Source organism: Mycteria americana, chromosome 3 (genome assembly GCF_035582795.1).
Source record: "Mycteria americana isolate JAX WOST 10 ecotype Jacksonville Zoo and Gardens chromosome 3, USCA_MyAme_1.0, whole genome shotgun sequence".
NCBI lineage: Eukaryota > Metazoa > Chordata > Aves > Ciconiiformes > Ciconiidae > Mycteria > Mycteria americana.
This window is the reverse complement of record NC_134367.1, coordinates 59,968,455-59,985,756: the sequence shown is the minus strand read 5'-3', so window position 1 is coordinate 59,985,756 and position 17,302 is coordinate 59,968,455. Positions and strand designations below refer to the sequence as shown.

General features: G+C 40.3%; 1 protein-coding gene across 7 annotated transcripts in view; it reads right to left on the bottom strand.

Moving 5' to 3' along the window:
• The window catches only part of TPD52L1 (TPD52 like 1), a 63,021-nt gene that overhangs the window by 5,335 nt on the left and 40,384 nt on the right, over positions 1–17,302 (bottom strand). For 4 of the 7 annotated variants that reach the window (XM_075498669.1, XM_075498672.1, XM_075498671.1 and 1 more), the window contains 4 exons: positions 14,005–14,106; positions 6,958–6,972; positions 3,623–3,661; positions 931–991 (listed from right to left, as the gene is read on the bottom strand). In XM_075498669.1, coding sequence (XP_075354784.1) covers positions 931–991; positions 3,623–3,661; positions 6,958–6,972; positions 14,005–14,106 — 217 coding nt within the window. Of the gene's footprint in view, positions 1–930; positions 992–3,622; positions 3,662–5,779; positions 6,224–6,957; positions 6,973–14,004; positions 14,107–17,302 lie in introns of those variants that run through there. The other 3 variants (XM_075498670.1, XM_075498673.1, XM_075498674.1) reach the window with 2 other exon arrangements.

The window sequence follows — 17,302 nt, the reverse complement described above, 5'->3', positions numbered from 1 at the left end:
TCTAGTATTTTCAGTTCCCCCTAAAATGAGGGGTTATCAATTTGGCCCTTGTCCACTGACAGACGCTACTTGGAATGCGTTGGAATCTTTCTATTGCAGCAAAGTAAAATGGCATTTTATGAGCACACTTGACTTTATCTGATGAATAAGAACCATTAGGAGACAAACCCTCTTGTTCCCCCTTTGAATGTGCCTTACCACGCAGCAAAGATTAGCTCACTTCAAATTTGCCATGCTCTGTCCTACTGAATATTAGTGATAACTAGTAACTTTGCCATCAGATCTTCCTGTCCCACAGCAAATATGTCAATACAGTTTTGAAATTTTAAATCCAGTCAAAACATTGACATTTGAGAGGAAACACACCTGCATTAAAGAAAGATGAGTTCAGTGCTAAGAGCCACGTAGGTAGCGTGAATCACACCTGAGTGACACGACAGCTCCCACCAGCTGAGTAAGGGGCACTTGGTGAGTACATCTCTAGTATTGAAAGGAGTTTAGCTCAGGGATGAAGCTCACTCTGCAAGGCACATGGCTGCATCTGTCTGGCAGGGCACATCACAAAACTCATGAGGCCACACTGCTTTCAAAATCTGACCTTGCATCTGCACATGGCTCTGCCTTGCACAGATAATGAACCATGGTCACACCTTATGAGATGTCTCTGCTTACCATTTTAGTATGGCTGTATTTTTGGCATTTCTGAGAACATTTGTTTCCTTTGGCAGACAACAGAAGTAATTCTTAGTAACGATGCAAAGAAAGACTATTTGTCTGCATATTGCCTTCATTTTCCATTAGTGCTCTTGCAGTTCCATGAAATTCTTGATGGAACAGCAACTTCAATCGCTCTCCTTTACAAATGATGGGGACAACTAAGCTGTCATACTTTAACACACACAGCCATGTAACTCTGCCTTTAACCTTTACCTTAAGGCTAGTGACCGTGGTCTCAACCTTCTCCTCAAACGATTTGAAAGTTGGAGAATTCCTAGGAGAAAAAGAAAGTTGAAGGAAAGAAAAAGAGTCAGTTGCAATGTAATGGGGTAATTCCACAATTTAATCAGTTTTTACCAGGCAACATTGCCAGGACAGAACCAAGGCTGGCTGGCAGCACAGGGCTACAGACTCATAGGGTATGAATAGTCACTTGTGCTCTGTCAGTCAAATCCAATTATGGTAATCGGATGAGTATTTTGTAGCTACAAATTTGCAAAAGCAGAACCTGTCTAGTAATTGAAACCAAACAGTGACTGGCCTGCCTCCCCTCTGATACATGTATAATGTTCTCAGAAGAAAAACCAGAGAACACTGGCTGTAGCGCTGCCATTTCTATGGTTTTATCCATTTGTGTTGTTGCTATAATGAAATTAACATTTTTTTCAGCTGATGAGCAAGTTCATAATCTACATCATTAAAAAGACAACAGTTTAATGTCCTGAGGCTAGGATGAAGGAGATTAGAACTACATAGGAAGTGGGTCCCAAATGCCTTTGAGGAATCCTGATGCCCCACTCCGTGATTTTGTGACCGAAGGTGTATCCTGCTGCTTTCAAAGACAAAGACTTTAGGGAGACTGTGTTCCTAGGGTGCCCCTCTGAGAAAGCTAAGCTTTTCTTTGCCTTTCACTCCCCATAGAACAGAACACAACACTTTTTGGGAAAACTGTGAGTTAACATATCTTAAAAGAATTTTAAAAAAAGGCAACGGCTGTGATTTTCCTTCTCAAAGCAAATCACATATTTGGTTTGCTGGCTTGCCTGACAACCTTGCTCTTTTTCTTTCTCCAAAACTTGAACCACAGCTTCTCTTTCATTTTAAATGCATTCAATTTTTTACATTTCTTCCTGCAAACAGAACATACTGACCACAACTAATATATGCCACATAATTTTATGAATATAATGCATATGCTGTTTTAAAGTGAGAATGTGGATCCTCATAGAGACCTGCACTCAAGTTGCCCCTCAGTTGCTTAGATGGATGTCTCTTCTCCCCTTTTTGCAGCAGCTTCCCCACTCCTGATAATCCCTGTCCCATGTAGGAAGACATGCTAGAAGCAGGCAAGCTGGAGTGAGCACAGAAGCTTGTCTCCTCCTCCAGCAGTTCAGCCAGCACAAAGGACTTGGGCAAATCTGCAGTGGGCAAAGGGGACCTTCTTCTGGTTCTCTGCTCCTTGCTTGGCAACTGAGAGCTCAGTTATAGCATGCTTTGTGCTTCATTATTAGTGAAGGCTCCGCAGCTCAGATACTGTTGTCCAGGAGGGTAACTTGTGTACTTTCTTTACCGTAAGAAAGAAAGAGGTGACAGGATGTCTCTAATTCCAGCGCAGTATAATGAAGCAGTTACTTAATTGAGTGTTTAGTTCTTCAGCTTTTTTTTCACCTATGTATTGTGGTATATCCAGAAAGAGATTATAGAAACTACTACCACTGAAAGTGCAGGGTACCTCCTAACAACATGGCCAACAGGAGGTACTAAAACCAGTACATCCATTTGTTCCTACGTGAAATAAAACATAACAGTGATCTTTAACCATAAGGGAGGGTACCCTCACAGTGGAACAGTGAGGCAGAACCACTTTACCCTGGCAGGTGCCCATGCCTCTGTGTCACCCACGGGGAAAGGCAAATGCATGCAGGAGCCTGCGCTTCATTTTGCAAAGTGATGAAGCCAATGGCTGCTAAAACTTTAGTGTTCCAGTTATTCCTCTTCGCACATTCTGGGAACTTACCAGGAGCACGATGATGGCCTCTATTTCTGCAAATACATTTACATCATATCCCTCGTCAGGCTAAGTTAAACTGACCCTAATTTAAGGAAAGGGCAAATGAAAGCCACTTGGAAAAATAATGCAGATTTACTTTTGGTTTCTGTTAAATAGGTGACAAACTTTTCATAGGGCAAGAAGGGTCAAAAGGAGAGAGAAATTGAGTTTTATGACTTACATTTGACCCATAGGTCACACTGGTGAATACCTGCCTTAAACTATCCACCTGCTGAAGTTGAATGAATTAGCATCCATCATAAGGTTAGGAGATTTGTTTTCCCCCCATGCTTGGCAGGGAATGGGGATATTAATATATTTAGAGGCTGAGGGGGTAAAAAGAAAGCTGGATCCTAATTTTATTGAAAACAGTCAGAGCTTTACTTGAACAGACATCAATATTTGGCTGCCGTCAAGTAAAGCATGATTATAGCCATTAAAATATGAAAGCACTCATATAAAATCCCTCCATAGGAGCATGAGCCAAAGCCTGCTGGAGTGGAAAGCATCTCTGATGTTGTTAATGGGCTTTGGATGACGTTCTAGAGACAGCAAAACAACTGAATTTCAGATTCAGTAATACAAACGTGGTAACAATCAACTACCCAAATACATCTCAGACCTGCTTCGTTTACTCAAAGCCTTGTACAAGAAATTAAACAGTTAATACAATTAAAAGGAAAAAAACACAGATGGCTGGTCCTGCAGCCCTTATCTACATGAATAACCTTAATTGATTGAAGCGGGACTATTCATCCAACTAAAAACTGCAGGATCAGGATCAAAGTATGCAAATCCCTCCTCATTACACTGTTGAACATCACCATAGCAAATTGAGTATGGGTAGCATATTACCTCATCGCAGGCATGCTTATGGAATGGCGAATAGAGTAACTGTGGGATGAAAGCAAAAGATAAGGAAAAAAAGCTGTAAAATCCAGTCTGCAACATGATTATAACATATAATTTTTATTTTTTTAAATTAACTTAAAAAAAAAAATATATATATATATATATATATTTTCAAGAGTGCCGGTACCCTCCCTCTCGTGATGGCAACAGCTTGTCAAACTCACCTGTGAATTCCAGCTCACTTTCAGCACTGAAGGTCTTACCACTACATTCTCATGTCAACTGATAGGCAATTGAAGAGGGCTCAAAAGAATGATGCAAAACAATTCCTGGCAATATCCGTTCAAACGACGCAGACCCCTGCTATCTACAGAGCCATGCAACACGAGACAGAGGAACAGAGCGCTACCTCCACGTTCCGCAGCGACAGACGATAAGCTCTGCGTCGGGTGAGCCCAGTACACCTCAGTTTGTGAACATAAGCAGAGCTGGTTCAAGGCAGTAGGTAAGTGACTAGGGAAGTGATTGTGCCCCTGTACTCGGCACTGGTGAGGCCGCACCTCGAATACTGTGTTCAGTTTTGGGCCCCCCACTACAAGAGAGACATTGAGGTGCTGGAGCGTGTCCAGAGAAGGGCAACGAAGCTGGTGAAGGGTCTGGAGCAGAAGTCTTATGAGGAGCGGCTGAGGGAGCTGGGACTGTTTAGCCTGGAGAAAAGGAGGCTGAGGGGAGACCTCATCGCTCTCTACAACTACCTGAAAGGAGGTTGTAGAGAGGTGGGGGTCGGTCTCTTCTCCCAGGTAACAAGTGATAGGACAAGAGGAAATGGCCTCAAGTTGCGCCAGGGGAGGTTTAGACTGGATATTAGGAAATTTTTCTTCACCGAGAGGGTTATCAAGCATTGGAACAGACTGCCCAGGGAAGTGGTTGAGTCGCCATCCCTGGAGGTATTTAAAGGACGTTTGGATGAGGTACTTAGAGACATGGTGTAGTGATGGTTTTTGGCAGTGTTAGGTTTATGGTTGGACTCGATGATCTTAAAGGTCTTTTCCAACCTATATGATTCTGTGATTCTGTGATTCTGTGATTCTGTAAGTAGGCAACTGCCTGCCTCTGTTCAATGTACACAGGCCAGTCAGTGATAGCCCCCAATTTGTACGGGCTCCTGCACAACAGGCTGCCCAAACCAGAGGTTTCTTCAAGAGGCAGGTCTCTCAGCTGCACCAGTTGCTGTCCCCATCTCTCTAGGACGTTTCACCTCCTCCTTCACACCTCAACACTACCAAGGGTAGAACGCTGTTTTCCACAGCTCTCATCCAGCTTTCCTTGCCACACTTCCCTCCTCAGACTTCCCAGCGGCAAGAGTATCGGAAGGTTGGCAAGCGGAGGACGGAGCCTCTGCATCACTCAGCGATCCCCAAATCCTCTTGCACGCCTCCAACCCTGCAGATGGCCACTCACCCTAACTGCTTCACTTACATTAGCCACGTTCTCCCAGCTGAGCCACCAAATCCAACTCTGCTATCGTATCATCACCTATTCCCTACTGCTGGGAAGCATCGAGCCTGTTCTGAATATGAATCTTTATTTGAAGTGTAAGAACTGTCCATAAGTACATTTAGATCTGAACATTGTAAGTAAATTGTGTACTGCAGGAGTATGTATTGTTTCAAAAATTCCTGCATGGCTCCTTTCGGTGCTGACTGACAGCTGCAGCCTGGTCTGATTGAGAACAGCGAGAGCTTTACTTTAAGGGACACTGACATTTGGCTGCAATCAAGCAAAGCATGATTATAGCATTAAAAAAATGAAAGCTCTCATATAAACAGAACATGTGTATGTTCTAAACTATACAAATTCAGAGCAGCACTGTGTCCATATACACACAAAAGATTTTCTTTTTTCCAGATTAAAGATTCAGGACGGGGGGGGGGGAGCTAATTGGCAAGGAGGTGGGACAGAGAGATTTTATACAAACTGTTTGCTGTTGTGTATATTTTAAGGCTTCTGCTAAGCTCAGATAGACAAGGACTCACAGCAGACTGTGCAAATGTTTCATGTTCAGTTTTTCACATAATTTTTCAGACTTAGGAAAGATTAGCCCAAACGTTTCACAAGTGCAGCAAATCTTTAACAATCCTAGTTAAATTAAACAAGCATGCTTGCCATTTTAGTCTTGTAACACATGACAAATAGCCAAAAATAAGAATTTGGAAGTATTTCAGCATAGGCTGCTCCTCTTCTAATAGCAAAACATTCCAAATACAAAGGTTTAAGTAAGAAGATTACATTGTGCCAAATTAAATTTGCACAGCTGAGAGATGGCATGTGACAGACAATCTGAATACTAAGTGCACATTTCACTGAGCTCATCTTTTAATTCCTCTAAAGAGGTAAGGATGCCAGTCATAGGAACAGTGACAACATCTTTGTCACACATGTCTGTGACGGTGATCAGCGCAGAGGCAGAGAACAGAGATCCTTCCTGACAAAGGCTGCTAAACACTGCATATTGGTTTACTGTCAGAGTGAGATAGGAAGGTCAATCTACGCCCCATTTTTAAGTTTTCTCAGTGAAGTAAAAGTCCATGTTGGATTACTTAGCTGAACAGAAAAATGGTTGAGCTGTCCCGTGCATTGGCGATGCTACAAGACCAGAGGGACTGTAGGGGATTCGGGGCTGTTCAGCCCCTCTGCTGGGTGAACTGACGTCAAGCCAGACCGCTTATAGAATCTTTCAGCACACATAAGATTGCTTTGTCATTCATCATATATTGAAGTGCTTTACAGCATCAGTAAATTCAAACTCTAAGTATAAAGAACCCTTTTAATCATGTTAAGAACTTGGCCTATTGGACATTTGCCCAGGACTCAAGACTTTTAAAAAGTCACCATGTACGCTTCATGACTAATATACTTTTACTTTATTGAAGAGGAGGTAATTAAATTCTTTATACAATCTTTATAAAACTCTGCTGGCTAAATAGAATTTTTACTGAGCACTTGCTGTTTTTCTTCCAACCTCTGACAGAGAAAGATGGTTGAGAGAACGGGATTACGTATAAATGGGTTTTCCCAAGAGCAACATCTTTTGAATGTGTTCATTATTTGAATTTAAGACTAATCTACTCAAGAGCAAGGCAAACAGTCTAGCCACTTAGTCCAGTCCTTTCCTCATTATACTCACCATGCTGTAAAAGTGAGGCAGTACAGTGTAAGTAGCATATGTTTTTATCATATATACCGATGCTGAAAGGAAAGAGGTTACTGCATTACATTCCATAAAACAAATCCTGTCAAATACAGAGGCAGTATTCAAGGACAGTAATGTGTCTTACCCAATTGAATGCGATCTGTGGTGGATGCAAAAGGAAAGAAAAGCAAGAGTTAAAAGTATTATGAAAACGTAACAAAAAATATATATATCTGTAGCATGTCAAACTGCCTGAGGAGAAAAATAAAATCATTTGCATTCAAATCTTGATGCTAGAATTCACACTAGAATGTGGGTCAGATGAGATTCCTTCAAAGCAAAAATTTCCACACACTCCTTCACTAGGCAGTCACCTATTCTGTATGCAATGAAGAACGGAAGTTTTGCCTGCTAAACTTTGTGTTCTCTTCATTAGATCACATTTAAACAATGCAAACTGGTTTCCCTCCCAAAATCCTACCTTAATCTCATTAAAAAGAAAGTATAGGCGAACTGGAATTGCACATGTACATCAGCAGCAAATGTCTTCCCCCCCCCCTCCCCGGATTTGTTAATCATCTCTCAGTTGAGAAGGGTATGGAAAAAATAGGGGGCTTTTAATTTCTAAAATGACATTTTCTAAAATACTTCTTCCTTGTTGAAAACAATACTTGAAACACTTTGATGTTGTTTTCCACCTCATATGAAACTTAATTAAGGCAGCAGAACTGGGAGAGGGACACTGATATACAATATTCAAAGGATGTCATTAAGGTTCCAAAGTTGAGAAATGATGAGGCAGACAGCCTCTCCTTCATCTGTGTGTTATTGATGTAGTCTTTAATTACAGACCACTTCAAGGGAACACCTGCCTCATGCAGTGAGCCAGGTAGATGGTGCACACTTAATGAACATCTCTTCAATACTTATTTTTCACATCCTTTTTCAATGTGTGGTGTGATGCATTATTTACTGCACAATATCCATACCTTGCTCTGAACAAAAGCATTGATTTCTTCAGTATTTACAGGGCTCATCATCATGTATATTGGTGCTTCTCAAACATTCATGGATTTATCTTCACAACACATTTCTGCTTAGACGAGCTTAAGTAATACTGTTGCCATACTTAGCCTCCTTTTACTACCTGCTGACTCCCAGTAACAGCCACCCCCTTCTCCATGCTAATACAGATACTTGTACAGCCATATGATAGGGAAACCTGTGTTACTGCAGAGCTCTAAAAACCAGCACAAATGAAGGGGTGAGTGTCAGTAGAAATGAGAGAAAACAACTGCTTCACCCATCAGCAAAATAAATGCTTATGAAATTACATTCTGAAGCGAGATAATATTACTATTTCCTTATAGGGGATATCAGAGACACAGAGGTTTAAGAATGGAAGTTTTGGGTATGACAGCTACAATATTTCAAGGAATTCAGCTCCCAATGAGTTCAGCAACAGCAACAGCCCAGAAAATCCCGAGATCACAGAAATCCTGGAAATGCACAGCAAAAGGCTGTGCAAAAACTCCACCACCACCACAACAAAAAACCCAAAAAGGCACAACAGTAAAGGCACAGCAAAAATCAACTCCCACAGCACTAAGGCAGATTAATTATACCTGAGCCATCTCCAACAGATATTGGCCTAACCTCCAATGAGAGAGAGTTCACAGCCTTCAGAAATATCCTGTGCCCCTGTTCAGCTCTGTAGCTGAACGCTTTTCCTGATCTCTTACATTAACTTACTACATCCTCCCTCTCCTTTCATTATTCAGCCACATTTGTCCAGCCTAAAAGCCAGCCCGTTCAAACACTCTCACTGGCTGTATTTTCTGAAGCTGAATTTTTTAATTATTATTTTTTATTTATTTATTTTTCTCCCCATTCCTTCCAGTTCATCTGCACACCCTTCCGAGGGCGGTGCCCTTGCACTGGCCCAAATACTCCAGCTGAGCCCTCATCAGAGCTGAGCAGAGCAATTCTCTCCCGAATCTTACAGACAACACTTCTGTAACTCTGGCTGGAATTAAGTACATATTAGCAATGACAGCGTGACAGCATTGACTCCCGCTGCATTTGTGAGCCACTGGCACTTGCTAGGCCCTTATCTGCAAAGCCACTGCCCAGCTGGCCTGTCAGTGCTCCCCATCTCTGCTTTTGATTTTTTTCCATCTGTCAATAAAGCACCTCACACTTTCCTACACTTAATTTTATTTTATCATTTAAAATAAATTTGAATTCTAATCCTACTATCTAAAGTGCTTGCATTCCCTCCCACTACAGTCATCTGGGGATTTTAACTGTGCCCATGATGCCATCATCTAACCCTGTAATGAACATGCTGAAGAGTAACAGACTCAGGACAGATGCCTGCAAAATCCTGCATTATGGTGAGCTACTGAGACCTATTCTTTGAAAATCATTTTCAACTCCCTACGCCCTCTTCCTGCTAAAGCAGTAACACCTAAACTGTATTTCTCTAGTTCACTTACAGGAGCAAAACCAGTATGGACAGCCTTATCGAAGTCAAGCTCTATCACTTCTCCTGCCTCCCCTCCATCCTCTACAACAGGTGCTGTCAGTTCAAGATAGATAATTGTTCTTGACAAACCCTTTCATGTTTTTGCCATCATGCTATCTTCTAGATGCTTAGAAAATAACAGGTTAATGCATTCCCCCCATATCTGCTTTGAATTTCCCAGAACTTCCCTTGCCCCTTTCCAGAGGGATGAACTTTGCCTTCTTCCGCCCCTCTGCGACCTCATGTGCCTTCTGTGCTGATTCCCGTCATCTCCGAAGGGCACGTTCGACTGCCACAGCCATGCCCCCCCCAGCTCTCCCTCCCTGCAGTCTTCCATCTCTCCACATGTGCCTTCCAACTCCTGGCAGGAAGCAGGCATTGTATTACCCTTATTCATCTTTAGAGCAGGCTCATCCCAGGCACTGAATTTGAAAGGGGTCTGTGCGATCATGTAATTAAATAAAATGTACGAGACAGCTGAATGAAGGATGTATAACCAGTGTAAGTGCTGACATCCTAATTTGCATGCATGCTTTGTTAGCTTGATCTTTAAATGCATTTACTTGTGTAATAGTAATGTATGTGGTAGCGTGCATGTAGTAGTGTAGCGTACGAAATCAGAAAATCTCCCACTTGATATCAAAGCTTATTTCTAAAAAGGCCATCAGCAGGGCTGAAACTCTTAGATCCACATAGACAGCTGCAGAGCAGCCCAGCAGTATTGCATGAAAAGATCCAAACTTTACCAGTATGCAAAGGAGCAAGGGATAATTACCCTCAACTGCCTATCACATTTGTGCTCTACATAGCAAGAGCCACGTTGAAATGTCAGTGTAACCTCTACTTCTGAGAGATTTGAGCCCACGCTACTGCCCTGTGAGCGACCTGGGACTCCCCTCTTCCCCTTTGCCTTCCTTCTGCATGTCAGAAAATGTTAAAGGAGATAATATGAGTTGGGTGTGGAGGGGCAACAAAAAATCCTGATGGCATATCATTAATCACAAGAGCTATTAATGAAGAATCTATTATCTTAACTATATTACTAGTACCTGGTTTGTATCCCAAAGCAAAAGTATGTGTATACTGGTTTTATATGCATTTCTGGTATTTCTAGTAACATGATAATATTAAATAGAATGCAGTACAACTGTAAAGAGACCTTACAAGAACTAATAATTAATAAAAAATGTAGAAGATGTAAAATGCTAATGATTATTCATGCACAAAATGAATTAGAGAGTTGCGACACTGGGAACCTGGGGTGGGGATGAAAGACAAGCACAGCAGCTGCATGAAAAGCACTTTGTCCCAAAAGGGTGGCTTCTCTGTTCTTTGGGACACAAGGAATTTTGCCATTTTTCTTTCTTTCTTGTAGATTTCATCTTCTTGAATTCTAACACAGCAAACCAGCACATTTGGGGGAGTCTATCTGGCCTGTTGCTGATATATGGTATTTTAGTAAATATTTTTAGAGATAATACAAGATGAAATATCTTTCAGGTTATTAATTAAGATCCTGCATCTTCAGAACAGAAATGTATGTGTTTCTTGTGGTGCTCTGTACGGTTGACATAGCAGGCAACCTGGAAAGCAGAATTTTGTTTCACAAAGAAGGCACGCTTCAATATTTAGAGTCAGGCTGACTACAAGCCCTTTCAAAATCACCATCGCCACAGGCAGGGGGTAAAGGCCAAACACACCAGACTGCTGAACATACTGGGAATTATGATGATCATCTGGATTTTAGAAATCAGTTTCAAGTGTCTGCTCGGAATGAAAGCAGAACAGGGATTTGCATCTAGATGCCATTGGTGACTATCAGCCTTAATGCCTAACCAAGAGAATTAAGCCAGAGTCTGATGTGTGTTTAAATCAGCATTATGGGAGGGGGCAGTGATAATCCATATACTAGATCACTGAAATAAAAGTATTTGGATTAGCAAAAAAGCGAGCAAACAATGAAACAAAGAATGCATGCCCCCTTACAGCTTACTCCCCCAAACATGGCTGACATTGGAGTGGGAGAGGGCAAGATTTTTAAAACCAGGTCATTTAAGTGATAAGGTTTACAGTGTGAGCCCACACAGAACTGCACCTGCCCAAGCTGAGCCATGATCTTAGGCCAGCTTTGTTGCTGAGGGAAGCATACTGACCATTACTCCAGATTTAGGATGTTCAGCAGATGCAGAAGGCCCAGGTCATGCCATGCTTTAGGTAACTATGGGATACTGGCTATACCGCTTGCTGCTTCATCATCAAGTGTCAAGAAAACTCTCCTAACTGAGAACTTAACTGAAAACAGTAAGTGTCCACAAAAAGTGGCAGTGCTGGTAGTTCATACTTTCCCGAAAAATTCCCAACCAGGTTCAAGGTAATAATTTTGATCAAAGAAAGCTACCAGAAACAAGCTTCTCAATTAATCAAAATGCTTATGGACTTAGCCTCTGCTTTGAGCCCTTGGCTAAAGGGCTAATGGGATAAATACCACCCATCTGCTTTCCAAGCACTAGTCAGAAGCATGATCACCACCGGGGTGGGGGTTGATACCCATAGGTAGGACAAAGGAATTTGGTAACAGTGATTAATTAAGGGAAATATTAAAGGAAAAACATGCTCTATTACAGTGAAGACACTTCTGCCTTTGCAGTTAATCTCACACCCTATGCAAAGCACAAGCAACAGGACCTGAGAAGTACTGAATCGCTAGAGTCATCCTTCCCGCCGTGATCAAGAGCCAGCGTTCAAGGTATTTGCACACCAACTCTTTGGTCACTGCTGTAGGATCTAAAGCATGGAAGCAGCAACAGGACCTGTTCACTGAGCAGTGGGCTTGTCTTTGTTACAGGAGGAAGCGTTAGGAAACAACAGAAAACGAAACAGAGGATATGTTGGTGCCACATGCAGCACGTGCATCTCGTGCATTTCTCAAAACTACAGAATACAACTATGAATGTAGGGAAAGCAGTAAGAATCAACAAAGGTAGGAAAAAGGCTTGTGAAAGCAACTCATGCAATTGGAGCCTCAGCCTGGAAAAAAGGGAACTGAAGTGAAATACGATAAAACCACAGGAAATCATGAGTGACATGAAGGACGGCAGAAGGACTACACTCACTGTTTCTCATAATAGAAGAGCCAGAAGGCATCAAAGGAAAGACCAGGGAGACTCAGAATAAGGAATGAATGAACGAACAAATAAACCACATACTTTACCACATAACTATCTGTTCATCTCAGGAGACATGAGGTGTTATGAATGTCAAAAGCTCACACAAGTTAAAATAAATTTAAAAAAAAAAAAAAAAGATAAATTCATGAAGAAAAACCCTTCAAAGACTTTTAAATGAAAGCTCAAAGCTCTGTTTTAGAAAGTTTTCAGCTCTCAGATTGCTGAATGCCAAAAAAAATGTACTAGGAAAATGTAACTGCATGCCTCCTTATTCTTATATCCTTTTCTAGGCATATAGATGGATGTTTAACTGTATCGAGTCAAACAATTCTTAGTTTATGTTCATACCCTGGTTGCAAGTCACTCACTAGATTTCTATTTTAAACTGCAATGTGGAAAAAGACATTGTAAAGCAGATCATACAGTGATGAAGATTTTCCATTTTTAGTTTCACCTAGAAAAACAGTAGTAATAAACCCTCTACAGGGGGTTTATTAAGCTGTATGTAAAAGGTAGGTATAAAGGAGGGACTCTAAGATTTCTTAAGATTCAGATTAAAAGTAAAAAAGTGGAAAAAATAAATTTTAGCTGCCAAGAACTATGCTTCAGCCATTTGCAGCAAAAAAACCCATATATATTTGAAATACTGTAAAATGGATTCACACAGATCTTTGTAATGTATGAGGTAACCATATCCTAAATGGCCAAAAAAATGAGTACATACCAATATCTCTAATAAATGAGACCCTAATTCTGCAGATCAAACAATATATTGGAGAGTTACCATTTATTTCATCACAAAAAATCAACTCCCTAAAATACCTGAGAAGATGTTCTGTTATCCTGCTACCAAGTTGAAAACTGAAGTGCTGGTTTACAGTGTACAATTTCTTCATTTATGATCTCATTCTGAGGAACTTTAAGACCAACGCTTTTAAACATACATCAACATATAAAGCCTGACAGTTAAGTTGCATTTAAGTGACAGTTCTCCTGACCTCAACTCCTGTTACTTTCATCATATCTATTTTTATACATACAACTGCAGAACAAAACTTTGCCTTTGTACATCTTGAAAAAGCTGATAAAAAATAGCCTGAAATATTTTTTTTATTTATCTTTTCACAAGCAGCTCCAAGGCAGGCTTGTTTTCTTGAGATGATGTTGGTCTCCAGAATCCACGTATGAATGAAATTGGGTTAATAAAGATCTAACAGCAATTTTTTGTTCCCTTTTACTTGTACATTTCCTTCAGCTTGCAAAGTTATTCCAAAAGGATTTCAAATTGCACTTTTTTTTTAAACCAGGACTCAAATAAGAATTATATCTTCATTCATCATTATCCCTTCTTTTTGGTTGAAACCATGAATGTTATAAAATACTCTGACTACAAAGTACTTGAACCTTTAAAACACTAATGTAGAAGGAAAAGAAGAGCTGACAGATGTTATACTTTTTGTCCTCAAAATAAGACCAGAGAAGCAGCAGATCCCTATACCTCATATCTCCGAACTTCTTGCTGATAGCAGTTCCTACATTGCTGATAGCGGCTGTTGCTTTTTGTCCTGCATGGCTCAGGGTCTCATGTGTTTTCTTGTAACTGGAAACAAAAAATAGAACAGAAATAGTGATAAGCATTAAAAAAGAGAGGCTGGAATCCCCTACAATCAATTCCTTTTTCCCTTATTTCCACATCTTAAAGTCCCATCCACTGCAAGGTTAAGAAACATAATAACTGTAGCACAAAACAAAGATGCCCGCTTCTGCGCAGCTTCCTAAGTGCAGTGTAACCCTAATGTGAGCAAAACGCTCTCCAGAGCAATCCTTCACTGTGTCTCTCCCCTTTGCAGATAACATCCCCTGAGCGGGTCAGCGCAAGCTGTTTAAAAGTTGAATGCAGTGATTTGTTGAATACCTGTTTGATACATTTTCTGTAAATTTACGTCAAATAAGCATTCTTGCAGCAGACACTGACTTGGTAACAAAATCTGCTGTCTAAAGCATAGAAAGGAATCAGGACATATAAACTCTGCTCTTCCATGCATATACATATTAGGTACATTTAAAAGATGCACTTCAAAATGGTTTATTGACATTTCAAATTAGACAAAATTGATCAAATCTGTTTCCATATTCTACAATTTTACTTTTTAAAAATTTCTTTAAAGGAAGAAGGTTTTGGGAGAGACAGAGAAAGAAAGATGAAAAAATCTAGACAGTGAATGCATATTCTTAATAGCACTGAACCCTTTTAGAAGTCACTCATTTCACATACAGCATAGACATTCAAGCACAGAATCATCATAATTTACTGATCTGGAATATGTGCTCTGACCCACATAGACCCTTCAGTACAATTAAGTTGCATTCTCAGAGTAATCAATAAGCTTTTCTGCACAGATGCTTTTTTGCTGAGTAAACTAACTCTGAGCTCGTCAGAGGCTTCCTTCCGAGTAAATTATCTGATAGTCCCAGTGACGCAGACAAGCTCAGAATTAGAAGCACTGACCTAGTAACAAAAGGAGAGCACATTATAATCAGTCTTGTATCCTGTGGTGTGCGTTGGCAGACAAGAACTGAAGAAACGATCATGACAAATTCAGAAATACAATTTCACTGGTTCTACTTCTCCTTTGAACAAAATCTGTAAGATTGTAAACGTGTACCAAAATATGCTGGAGATTAATAAAACATCGCCTGCCTAATTAATGAAACAGAGTATTTTCTTCTTACTTTTAGGTATATAAAAGCAATATAACTTTGTGGAGGCAGGAGGGGAAGTAAGAGAAGATTAACACTTGCAATACAGCACATCGCATTTTATGTCGGGTCCTTTTAGACCTAGCAGGACCTATTGCTGAAAGGCCTCTGTTGAGGACTGTGTTTTACAAACCACAGGTTAGAAGGCAGATGCCAAGTAATGCTCTAATCTTTTAGACAACAGTTTATCAACAATTAATTTTTCCCAACACAAATGCTTTGATTTTATGTTCCTAAGCCACAAAATATCTTACAGACTACTGACCTAACAAGTTCTAAAACTGCCAAGTGAAATGGCTCGTTCTATGAAGGTGCTTGTCTCTGTTTTCACTGACTAGCAAGGCAGTCTACAGGGAGCAACTTAGACCAGGGTACCAAATCTCTAGAAAACTAGAGTTAGATAAGCTGAATCAATCACATGCACAACGTTGAACGACAACAAGGGCTAAAACATTGCAACAGTGACAGAAGGAGCACAAATTATAATTAGAAAGGTAGGAGCACTGGTTATGCCTGCTTTATTTCTTCTGGCAGAATACAGAGAAGACCGAAAAGATTGTTTTCACTGGGTCTCCTTTCTCCTCAGCCCTGCTGTCTGCCCGTGGACATAGCAAGATTGCAATGCTCTTATTTCACTGAGGCCTCATTCTCTAGCTTAACTAGTTTAATAGCTCTGTCATTCTCTTGCTGTCAGTGGACATACTCTCATATAAACTAGAGTGGGATGAGACCCTAAAATTGACATAAATGATGCTTCAGTCAAACTACGAGCATGCAGCTTTTTGATGTGTTGCCTATGAAAAAAAAAATCAAATAATCTAATGCCTGTGGTTTTATATATATATATATATATATATGTATATATATAAAAATATATGGGCAATATCTATATATGGACATTTCTTAAAATGCCTACATTATTACATACAAATCTTTAGATGTTTTTCTAACAGAGAAGTTTCCTAAACCATTCAGCACAAGTGGAATTTTGCTGACAACAAAATGAAGCCCAAGACTTGACTTGCAGGTCTAAAAGGACCTTGGTAGCAGAACCTATTTATGTACAGGTTGTCTGTACCTAGTAAAATACTTGGCAGATATCCTTCTGAACTAATTTTTTGAAAAAGACACCTTGGAGTTCATTTTATTCACAGGCCTATTCAGCTTTATGAAAAAACATCTCCATGTCTTGCCTTTCTGCTGCAGGTTCTTCACACTGTGTAAAACTGTTAAGAGAATAGTCCCAAATGCCCCATAGAGCACACAGACTCAACTTAATAATTGAGAACCATTAGAGTCCCCTACATATTCCTGAACATTATGTTGGTCAGAATACACTTTCTAGGAATTGGCTGAAACTACACTGATTTTGGCATTCCAACTAATATTGTGTTTTCTCTGTAAACCCCGTAAACCCAACATCCTCCCCAGTATTTCCACTAGCAAGGAAGACATGGAGACTGCATTTATGTTCCTAATGCTTTTGACATTACGTAACAGCATAAATCCAGCTAAGGCTGTTACACAACTGGTCTTTTTTCAGCACCAACTTCAGCAAAAATGACCTTTGACATGACACCCTCCCCCCAGCAGCGCTGAAGAAGAGCTTTAAGGAACAAAAAAATAACAAAGGTAAAAATGCAGTGCAACATGCAATACTTGTCAGCAGAGACAACAGTAATTTGCATCTCAGTAGAGCTCACTGATAGTTAGCTTAAAGATCAAGCCCCCCCATCCCTGTCTCTCCAGCATTAGGCATATCACTATGTCTTCTTCATAAATAAATTATCTTTCCACAGAGCACATTGCCTTACTGTAGTTAGTTATGCTTTGTATTGATATACAGCACAGTGTTTTGGCTCAGATATTTTTATCATCATAGTTATTCATATTTACAGCATTCATTTGATACCTTGCCAAACACTCTGGTAACAATGATCTCCAACATATTCTCTCTGACTTCTGGGAATCTTCTCAGTTGTATGTAGCATTAATAATCTGAGCCAGCAATTTTCATATCCTCATGTAAGACACAC